Source organism: Peromyscus leucopus, chromosome 10 (genome assembly GCF_004664715.2).
Source record: "Peromyscus leucopus breed LL Stock chromosome 10, UCI_PerLeu_2.1, whole genome shotgun sequence".
NCBI lineage: Eukaryota > Metazoa > Chordata > Mammalia > Rodentia > Cricetidae > Peromyscus > Peromyscus leucopus.
The window spans coordinates 88,610,730-88,622,419 of record NC_051071.1 but is presented as its reverse complement, the minus strand read 5'-3'; the positions used below and the strand labels follow the sequence as shown (position 1 = coordinate 88,622,419).

Here is an 11,690-nt window from a genome sequence, read left to right as displayed (position 1 = left end):
GTTGGAGGCAGTATGTCACTGGGGGTGGGCTTTGAGGTTTCAAAAGCCCATTCCACGTCCAGTGTCTCTCTTCCTGCTGCCTGTGGATCCAGACGTAGAACTCTCAGCTACTTCTGCAGCTCCGTGTCTGCCTGTGAGCAGTCATACTCCCCACCATGATGATTATGGACTAAACCTCTGAACCTATAAGCAAGCACCAACTTTATAAGAGTTTTTGTGGTCATGGTCTTTTCACAGCAACAGAACAGTGACTAAGACACTGACTTAGGCTATCATCCAGATGATAACACAATGAGAAAAGGATAAACCTTACATAGGTTAATGAAGTGAGCAGAGCTATTAGAAAGAAGCTGATTGACACACTATGAGCCAATATTATTCAAGGTATATTGCTTAAATGTAAGATGATCTTAGTGCATTGTATGCAGTAGACTACCTCAGAATTTTTAAAGGTGGACATAGTCATTTATATGTGCCTACGTTTCTGAAATGTTTGTAAAACATTAGTAAGAGGAATCGCCTCTAGGGAAAAGACATAGAAGGGTGGATGGTGAAGATTGAGTGTTGTGTATGCTTTTTTGTAGTATTGAAAGTTTGTAGTTTGTGTTCACAAATACTGGTTCTCAATAAAAATGGCTAACGTGTGTACAAAATGTAGGGAGGGCAACTGTTTGCAAACTAAGTAGGATGAAGAATTCCCCCTGGGAGCAATTGTGTAAACATGTTTATTGTAATATGAAATGCAGTACCTCTTCATTTACATTTCTTATACAGTTTACATTGAGCTTCCTATCCATTGTTTACTGATCACCACAACGCTTGTGACCAGGTATGACAGGTACTGGAGGCAGTGATTCACAAGTTAGCCTAAGCAAACAGAGGCACATTGGCAGTCTAGTAGGAGTCAAAGTCTAAACCGTTATTTTCTGGTAAGAGGTCTGGAGCCGTGTCATGGGCTGTGGCAAAGCAGAAGCCTGGTGTCTTACAGTTTAGGAGTCATAGATGAGTTTATAGATCAAAGCATCTCAACGCCTTCCCAACATTCCTTAGCTAAGAATCTCTTGCAAAAGGAAGTGAGTACAGGAAAAACCTGAAATGCTGGGTAAAAATCTGTCTAAAATAATAGAGTTGACTAATGTCTTAACATACCTAGTAGCTTTGATTCAACCCAAATCTGACATAACTGGGAAAATAGAGAAATGGCGAAGCACACCACCAAATCTTGAAAGGTATGCTTCAGGCTTAGGGCTTAAGGTTCCCTTGGGAGAATCCCAATTCACACCTCCTGTCTTGGTGGTTCATTCTCGCCATCTCTCTAACTTTCAGAAGTGCCCTAGCGCCCACAAAAGGTCCCTCTGTTCTCATACACCTTTACAATTCCTGATTAAGCAGTGGAACCCAGTGTGTCCCGTGAGACCAATGGAAGACAAAATAACACAGTGGTGCACGGAGAACTCGGACGATGATCCCACCTCCCGAGTTCACCCATCTGCATTGCCCGTTTACTTAAGATCTGAGAGCGGCTGCCGGAAAAGAGACACTGTTCAAAGCGCTGCAGGGGACTAGGGACTTTGCAGAAATGTGATAGCATGTGTCAGATCTTGTTCGAGCCATCCTCAGAACTCCTTGCCGATTCATTCTTCAGAATACCCATAGTTCATAACTGCCCTATTTTATCATCACAAAGATCGTCCCCGTGCCTTGGATGGGGCCAATGGTTGCTGCAATGCTTTGCTCATGTCACAAATGCGTATTTCCTAGGACAGGTAGCTCAACAGCAGTTGGGCTGAATGTCAGAGAACAGCATCGCTCGCTCCACGGCATGAAGACCAGCTCTCTGGTACCCAGACCACCGGCGGATGAAGATGGCGCTGCGGGCCATCTGTAGCTTGGCTTGCTCTGCTCTCTAAAGCACGCGCTATTCAAATCAAAGCTACGGGTCACAGTAAGCGATTACCTCACTTTCTGTTTAATTATTTTACGTCTAGACTTAAACTTCCGAAAATATTTTCTGAACATGAACGTATTTTAACAGACAGGAGCCAAGGTTGGTCACCCGATCTTCTCTGAGAGTTGGACTTGGCTCCAAATCTGGGTTTGACTTGATTCCCTGCGAGCTGTGGGGTCCCACGTGACCTGCTCCTCGCCTGTCCCCAGTGGGTGAGGAGTCCCGCTGCCTCCATCACTCACCAAAGGCCCGCGCACAGGGTCTGGGCTTCTGTGCTCTAGTCGTCACTGGTCGAGTGGTCACTGTCACTGCCGTCACTGCCACTGTCACTGTCACTGGTGTTGTGGCCGTTACCAGACTTGCTATCACTCTCATCACTGCTGTCGTCACTGCTGTCACTGCTGTCACTGCTGTCACTGCTATCACTGTTGCTGTCACTGCTGTCGCTGCTGTCACTGCTCTCACTGCTCTCACTGTCACTGCTGTCACTGCTGTCACTGCTGTCGCTGCTGTCACTGCTCTCACTGCTCTCACTGTCACTGCTGTCACTGCTGTCACTGCTGTCACTGCTGTCACTGCTATCACTGTCGCTGTCACTGCTGTCACTGTCACTGCTGTCACTGCTGTCACTGCTGTCACTGCTGCTGTCGCTGCTGTCACTGCTGTCACTGTCGCTGCTGTCACTGTCACTGCTGCTGTCGCTGCTGTCACTGCTGTCACTGCTGTCACTGCTATCACTGTCGCTGTCACTGCTGTCACTGTCACTGCTGTCACTGCTGTCACTGCTGTCACTGCTGCTGTCGCTGCTGTCACTGCTGTCACTGTCACTGCTGTCACTGTCACTGCTGCTGTCGCTGCTGTCACTGCTGTCACTGTCGCTGTCACTGCTGTCACTGCTGTCACTGTCACTGCTGTCACTGCTGTCACTGCTGTCACTGCTGTCACTGCTGTCGCTGCTGCTGTCACTGCTGTCGCTGTCACTGCTGTCACTGTCGCTGTCACTGCTGTCACTGCTGTCACTGCTGTCACTGCTGTCACTGCTGTCACTGCTGTCACTGTCACTGCTGTCACTGCTGTCACTGCTGTCACTGCTGTCACTGCTGTCGCTGCTGCTGTCACTGCTGTCGCTGTCACTGCTGTCACTGTCGCTGTCACTGCTGTCACTGCTGTCACTGCTGTCACTGTCGTCACTGCTGTCACTGCTCTCACTGCTCTCACTGTCACTGCTGTCACTGCTGTCACTGCTGTCACTGCTGTCACTGCTCTCACTGTCACTGCTGTCACTGCTGTCACTGCTGTCACTGCTGTCACTGCTGTCACTGCTGCTGTCACTGCTGTCACTGCTGTCACTGCTGTCACTGCTGTCACTGTCACTGCTGTCACTGTCACTGCTGTCACTGTCACTGCTGTCACTGTCACTGCTGTCACTGCTGTCGCTGCTGTCACTGCTGTCGCTGCTGTCACTGCTGTCACTGTCACTGCTGTCACTGCTGTCACTGTCACTGCTGTCACTGCTGTCACTGTCACTGCTGTCGCTGTCACTGCTGCTGTCACTGTCACTGCTGTCACTGCTGTCACTGCTGCTGTCACTGTCACTGCTGTCACTGCTGTCACTGTCACTGTCACTGCTGTCACTGTCACTGCTGTCACTGCTGTCACTGTCACTGCTGTCGCTGCTGTCACTGCTGTCACTGCTGTCACTGTCACTGCTGTCACTGTCACTGCTGTCACTGCTGTCACTGCTGTCACTGCTGTCACTGTCACTGCTGTCACTGTCACTGCTGTCACTGCTGTCACTGCTGTCACTGCTGTCACTGCTGTCACTGCTGTCACTGTCACTGCTGTCACTGTCACTGCTGTCACTGCTGTCACTGCTGTCACTGCTGTCACTGCTGTCACTGCTGTCACTGTCACTGCTGTCACTGCTGTCACTGCTGTCACTGCTGTCACTGTCACTGTCACTGCTGTCACTGTCACTGTCACTGCTGTCACTGTCACTGCTGTCACTGCTGTCACTGCTGTCACTGCTGTCACTGCTGTCACTGCTGTCACTGCTGTCACTGCTGTCACTGCTGTCACTGTCACTGCTGTCACTGCTATCACTGTCACTGCTGTCACTGCTATCACTGTCACTGCTGTCACTGTCACTGCTGTCACTGTCACTGCTGTCACTGCTATCACTGTCACTGCTGTCACTGCTATCACTGTCACTGCTGTCACTGCTGTCACTGCTGTCACTGTCACTGCTGTCACTGTCACTGCTGTCACTGCTGTCACTGCTGTCACTGTCACTGCTGTCGCTGTCACTGCTGTCGCTGTCACTGCTGTCACTGCTGTCGCTGTCACTGTCACTGCCGCTGTCACGGTCACTGCTTTCTGACTCGTCCTTGTCATCACTCTCACTGTCCCTGTCGCTGTCCTCGGCATCAGATGTGCCGTCACTGCTGTCCTCGTCGCCCCCGTTGGAGTCACTGCCGTCACTGCTGTCCTCGTGGCCCCCGTTGGAGTCACTGCCGTCACTGCTGTCCTCATGGCCCCCGTTGGAGTCACTGCCGTCACTGCTGTCCTCGTCGCCCCCGTTGGAGTCACTGCCGTGGCCGGCGTCTCTTGACTCCTCAGAGCTGGGGGAAGCGTCCCCGCGGCTGCCGCTCTCACTGTCGCGCTCTGAGCTGGCACCGTCACTTCCGGTAGACTCGTCGCTGCTGTTGGGCTCGTCTCCTTGCATGGACTCGTCATCCAAGTCGTAGCTGTCGCGCGCGTCACTGTTGCTGCCGCTCCCTATCTTGCTGCGCCCCGTTTTGCTCTGGGCTTCTGAGTCCTTGACGGGCCCTTGAGGCCGGCCGGGCTCCCCGGGCCTCGGGCTGTTCCTTTGGTCCACCTCCTTCCCCTGGTGCCCACTGCTCTCTTGATTTCCACCGTGTTTCCCGGATTCTTTGGTGACATTCCTTGTGGTGCCTGCGCTGGGACCTCCGGTCTCTACGCCCTGTGGAACAATACAGAGAAGAATAACTAATTAGTGAATATTTGCTGTAGAAGCCCACGGTCCCAGAAGAACTGTCCAGGGAAATGACCTTGGGAACAGGATGCTGGCCGCCAGTGCGATTTTTGTGCAAAGTGCTCAGTATCAGGGTCCGAATCCTCCAATAAACGATCCGGGTTTCTACCCCATAGGCCCTTGGGTTAAACAGGTGCACAATAATGGAAGTGTCGTGGTGAAACTCATCGTTTTGAGTAATGAATGTAACAGTAATGCAATGCTCTACACAAGCATGATTGAATCATTATTCAGCTTGACTTCTAGAGTTCTAATTTTTCAGAAATTGTTGACTTTTTAAAAACTGTTCTCCATCAAAATCTCTAAGGACTCCAGCTTTCTCATTAAAACACACAATGTTGGTAAAATAGTACCCAGACACCTATTGTGACTTTTTTTTATGTTAGTTTGGGGTTTTATCTTGTATCCGTCTGGATTTGTGGTGGTTGTTTTGCACAGCCATCGGAGCGTGGATGGGAGAATGTGAACTGCCATAGAAATCCGGAATCAGTTTCAAAACTGACCTGGTCTTGGCTCTTCCCAAGAGGACACGCTTCTGACTGGCAGGTGACTCCGCCGTCCGGACCTCCTCCGCTGCCTTTGTGACTGAGCTTCTGGTTTTCTTGCACAGCCTGGCTGCCATTGCCTTCATCGAGACCATTGTTCTCCTCGCTGCTAGAGGCGTTGTCTCCATCACATCCACCTGGGGAGCCTTCTTTCTCTTTAGAGTTACCATCCTCACTACTAACTGAACTCTGACCTCTGTCGTCCTGTTTCCCCTGATGAGACTGGTCCTCCTGGCCCTGACGGACATCACGGCCGCCCTTTCCATCTCCTGCTTCTGTACCCTCATCATCACCAGAGCCCATGTCCTCATCCCCATCTTCCCCATCCCCGCTGGGACTCCCATCAGTATTATCCAAACCAGGGTCCCCCTCGATGCTTGGTGTTACCTCAGCCCCCTTGATCCCACTTCCCTCCTCTTCTCCCTGGGGTGTTGTTTCATGGGTACCGACCCCGTCCCCATGTATGCCAACCTCGTGGTTTGTACTACCCTCGCTTCCAGCTGCTTGAGGTCCACCTCCCTGGACAAGGGTGGCCTCTCCATCCTGGCTGGCATCATCAGCACCCCCAGTTTTTGTGTCCTGACCAGCGCGTCCATTGACATTTCTCTCCTTTGCTTCTCCCGCGTTTTCAGTGACGCTCCCTTGGCCACTGATGTCTTTTGCTGTGCTGTTCTCTCCTTTCACATGTATCTCACCACGACCATGAGTTTCCACGTCCTCATTTTCATCTGCAATGTTCCCCTGTTCGTGTGCTAAAACGGGCCGTGTAGAATTTGTCCCTCCCGCATCTGTTGACTCAGAGCCAATCCCTTCTCTTTCGTAGCCGTCCTTGGCATACGCTTGTCTTCCTATTTCACTCCCTCTCGGGGGGTCACTACTGTCCTTAACAGTGTCATTGACATACAACTCATTCTGAAAAAGAGACACAATTCCAAGTCAATTGTGGGTATCATTTTCAAATAAAACCAACTGACAAAAAAAAATGGGTAGAAATTTTAGAGACAGTCATAGTGTAAAAGTGTCTTGAAAGCAGAAAATGAAAGGAACATTTATATCTGTTACCTGTGCTGGAGTTCCTGAGTGTGCTAGAAAAGGTACATTCCCAGATTTTTCAACAATGCGTCTTTCCAATGGTATGATTTGAGGAAGCTGCCAAGGTAAAAACATAGATATTATGCGGGTTCTTGTTTTATGAATAAGAAAAAACGTGATCTGACAGGTAGAGAAGAAAAGCAGCCCGTTACAGTGCTGATGAAGAATTTCAAACTGAACAAAGGAGGACTTTTATAATGTTGTCATCAGTTTTACTGGGCATCACAAGCCCACTCTTCTCACATGTATAAAGACAAGGCGAACCCTTGTTGTTCTGTGAGACCACTCCTAGCAGTGACCTGTACAGCACCCACCCCAAGTTCAAAGTCAGACCCAAACCCCTGAAACAGCAGTGAGTAGGGGCTGCAGGAGAAGCGATATCAAGCCATTGCGACTTAAGCTCTGCCAGAGTCAGCTTGAAGTGCTTGCGAAAATTCTCAACTACAGCAACAACACAGCACCTGGTCATGTGAAATCATATGAAAGTGCTAGACATGAAGGCTGCCTAAAAATTACAAGTGGTTGCCTTTCTTAATGTTTCTGTATTTGTACATATTCATATGCTCCAGATTTTCCACAGTGAACATATAAATAACACACATGAAACACTGATTTGATCATATGTTGGAAAATCTGACTTTACCACCTATTCTTGCCTCAGTTTTTCCCAACTAGTCTAAGCTGTGTTGACATTGAAGTGAAATTCACATGTAATGAAGCGGAGGTAGAAAAGCCTCCGTGACTTCTGGACACTGAATTAATGTGAATGAACTTTTAAAAGTATGTCATCCTCTAATAAGACGTGTTTCAATGGGAAGAAAGGGAACATGGATTGGTTCACGTGTTTGTCTTGGTTGAGATCCCAAATGATATCACATAATAGTTTTGGTGCAAATCTGTTTGGACTCAACTTCTCTGTAAAACCTTAAGGAAATATGTGCATTTCAATACTGGGTTAAAAGATACAGCAAAGTAAGAAGGCTTAATTAGGAAGGTGTACTTACAGGGATGGCCCATGCGGCTGCCCAAATGCAAATATATATAATTATCTTCATTTTCATTATGAATAATAGTCAGTGTCTGTTTAGAACAAAGAATGCCACAAAATTACTCATAAAGTGAAAGATGATAAGCATAGTAATTCATCATTTTGGTCTTTACATTTGCCCCTTCCTAGGACAAGGAGAGAGCACTAACATGAGAGGGCTTCCCAGGCTGCAGAATAAAGCTGGGATGGTGGTGGAGACATGTTGGGTCCTCAGCATGCTCAATACTGTCATGGCTTCTGGCACGTTGTGCCAGTGGGGGCAACAGCCATGGAGGTACAGAGCACATGGCTGAGGCTTTGGCCCTGTGTTACTACCCACGAGGGTGACAGCTCTCTTCTTCAGGATCAGCCTTCAGCTCTGTTAACTCACTCTACCAAGAGTGACTTAAAAGACGAAGCACTTGCCATCTGACTAGAGAGTTGGGCTGTAAATACTGTGAGAGGGAGGAATCCATGAGCTGAAGGAGCTCGGGCAAGGAGAAAGAACGCAGGGTTGGCTTTAGATTCCCTGAATTCAAATTCTTCCCCTGCTCTCTGCCATCTGAGCTTGAGCACTTTAAATAGCTTTACTCGGCTTTTGTTTCCTCCGTCTGGAATAATAATACCATGCCTCAGAATATCCCAAGGGTTGGCAGAAGAACCATCCCTGAGCTTTCTCAAGGCATCTTCAGCTCTCCTTCCCCAGAGCCAGCAGCTTCACAAGCTGGCTGGCAGCACATTGCACTGTTTGGAAGTTGCCTGGCTCCCCTATGTTCCTCTTCGCTGGTATATGGCCCTGGAGCCCAGGGGAGTATCTTGACTATCATCATCTTCCGACGCAAAGTCCAGACTCGGGACCTGCAAATGGTGCTGGAGAAGGAGGGCTTATGAGTACGTACAGCACCCAGCCCTTCCCCGGGCACTTCGTCGTCTCCTCCTGAATGAGGGGACTTCGGGAGCAAAACCTTTCACCCCTGTCACAATGCACATTCACCAAGAGTCACATGCATAGTTTGCATACAATGGAATGGCGGCTATAAACATATAAAAATCAATGTAAATGAAAAATTTAGGTTCGTATTTTCTAAGAGTTAACTTCCTTGTGTCATGATATTGTGACTATAGAAGGATTGTTTTCTCCTATTTCATGACCTTCTACAACAAGGTTTAATGATTACAGTGCCACACAGGTCATAAAATGGCCTCGATTAAATTCAAGGTTAGTAATAGACTAGAAAAAAGTATCAGTGAATATATATTAGGAATGATTGGGGGCACTGCCTCACAGGAAGAAGAACACAACTCCAGGGCTCTGCACAAAGGTACTAAGAAGAGCTGGGGTCCACTCAATTAGTCTGTAGACTGAAATGAGGCTAAGGTGCCTTGAGACAGAGCTGGCAGGGGCAGGGTGGAAAGAGGTGGTCAATGCCATCTGTCTATCAAGCGAAGCTTGTACTGCCCCTGGCAAGTCCAAACCCAGTTATGTCTCGGCAGAAGCCCTGTCTCCACCATGACCCTGGGATCCCTGGTCCAGGAAAGGTACCTGTCATAAAGTTCATCAATATATCCATCTCATTTCTAAACCAAAGTCTGACCATTTAAGGCTTCCTGCCCTGTCTCTCGCCTTTCCACTCCAGCACTACAGTATGTGATGCTCATACCTGATGGCAAGGCAGGTCAGCAATGTCAAAGACCCAGTGGAAATGGCCAGCTCATTAGAGTTCAGTTATGGAATTTGTAGTCACATTAAATGAGATGTAGTGATTGGCAGGTTAATGTGAATATGTCAATAAGAAGATGGGGGGAGCAAGGCCTAATTATCAGGGCCTTCTTGGGATGCCGGAGGTAGGATTTACCACCTGAGCTATCTTCATATCAGTGTGACAGCATGCACCGGACCTGAGCAAGGCGAAGCCTGACCAAATCCTCTCATGGAGAGGGAAGTTGGGCATGAAGTTCCACCCCTAGCTGAAGAACTATTGGCAGCTGATAGGTGCTGGAAGAGAAAAAAGCAATTTTCTCTAAAAGTGTAGGCCCTGGCAAGGGCCCATGTTCCAACGGCAGGTGCACATCTGAGAATATTTGGGCAGCAAAGACTGGTCCTGATGGTGTTTGTTTGTTGTTTGTTTGTTTGTTCGTTCATTTGTTTACAAAAAGGGCACAAAGTTATGTGAGTAAAAAAGGAAGGTGGGTCTGGGGAGAGTTGGGGAGGGGCAAATGTGATCAAAACATAGGCCACAAACTTCTCAAGGAACTAATAAAATGTTTTTAAAGAGATTTAAAGCATAAATTATCTAATTTTTTATCAAAACCATTAAGAGTGACCACTGAATTATCGAATTCACACATCAATTTTTGCCAACTTGTGGCAACACATCCTCCTTTTTCTGAACCTATCATCATGAAGTTTGAAGCTTCAGAAAACTCAGTCTGACAGAAATCAGATCTGTGAGCATTCTATGTAGAATCGTTCACGAGTCTGCTTTTAGAACTCCATGTCAAATGCCAGAAAACTACTGTCTCGGGCCCTGAGTTGACTTTGAGTCAAGGTATTAAATTTAAACTGAGATTCATTTATTCAGTCCAGTCAGCAAACATCTGAAGACTAATGTCGGCCAGATACTGAGCCCTGGGGAAAAAAAACAAAAACAAAAAACATAACCCTCCTCACCATAGAGCTTTAATTGTGCACACGGGCAGAGCCTGAGACAAAGAAACGTGATTAAATCAAATCCCAAACCCTGCTTTTCTCTCAGGAAGAGTTGGTGTTTGGACGCCACCATCATCCCTCTCTCAAGAGGAGGACAGAGTGTGGTCCTTTTCTGTTAAATCCCATCACTCCTCACATCCCGATGATGATGAGACTGAAAACTGCCTTTGACTCGATTTAAAGCTCTGAATAAAAATACAGCTATAGTGAATTATACATAAAATATTCCGGCTGCTGATTTTTAAGATTATTACAATTACTGTATTTGTTTCATCTTTCTGATAGGCAGTAGTCTTTCAACAAACACTGTCTGGGGGCAAAAATCAGTTCTACTCTACCGTGATTCGGTATCTTATCAGATGGGCTTAGCATCCCTCCCCACACAATCCACTCTTTTAATATATACCCTAGACGTGAAGAGTTAAGAGGCAGAAAGCTTTAACCCAAGTAGATCTCATCTCTGAAGCTGAAAGCTCTTTCAACAGGAGGCAATTGGCGCCTGTGAAGGGAGAATCCATCTTACCTTGAAAGCCTTCAAGGGGACTTTGAAAATCCAGATCCCCTTATCTCTCTTTCCAGGCTGACAGTGGTACACTGTCCTGGGCCTTTGCATGACAATTTTGTGCTTGCCGAAATTTAAATTCAGTTTGATAATTTTCTCAACCAATCACTGTTTAGGATCCCTGATGTGGGGGTTTAAAGTGTCACGGTGCCCATGGAGCTCGTAATAACGCCCCACTCCCTGGCTTGCTGGTGTGTGTTTGTTCGCTGAACCACTTGGTTCCAAAAGGACTTACTTTCACTTAATTAAATAGCTCCTGGAAGACTGTTTTGCATCTTAAATATAGATAATCAGTGTGATATATCTGAAAAGAGCCACTTAGACTCTGTCGCCCTGCATTTCTCGTCTTGCTAAGGTTGGCAATCTAAGAAAACTCTAGGTTTCTCTGGTAAATATGACTGGCTATTTAAGACCCCTATCATTCCTGAGGTACATATTAAAGTTGATGCGCTATAATTCAAGCGGCTGTCCGCATGCAACAGTCCTGACATTGCCTAAGAGATCTTTAAAAGAACTTATAAACAGTAACTCCAGGAAACCTTTCTGATCTAATCTAAACAGTGACATAAAGTTTTAAAAATAAATCTATTAATTTAGTATTCAAGCTAAATTTTGAAAACAGCTGTTCAAAAAGTGAAGCACCCTGTAAGGTGTCTCCGCACAAGTGTAAACATGCACACACACACATCACAGATCCAGTCTCCGCTCCATTATTTGTGCCAACGATGGAGTACAAAACAGAAAAACAAGC

At 47.3% G+C, this 11,690-nt stretch overlaps 1 protein-coding gene across 1 annotated transcript; it reads right to left on the bottom strand.

Moving 5' to 3' along the window:
• Positions 1-748: 748 nt before the first annotated feature.
• LOC114691858 (dentin sialophosphoprotein) lies at positions 749-10,978 on the bottom strand. The gene is made up of 5 exons (XM_037209235.1): positions 10,901-10,978; positions 7,645-7,720; positions 6,611-6,697; positions 5,507-6,460; positions 749-4,931 (listed from the first exon to the last, which is right to left on the bottom strand). Exons 2-5 carry the CDS (start codon positions 7,699-7,701, stop codon positions 2,226-2,228), a joined length of 3,804 nt encoding a protein of 1,267 aa, XP_037065130.1. The 5' UTR covers positions 7,702-7,720; positions 10,901-10,978; the 3' UTR covers positions 749-2,225.
• Positions 10,979-11,690: the final 712 nt, after the last annotated feature.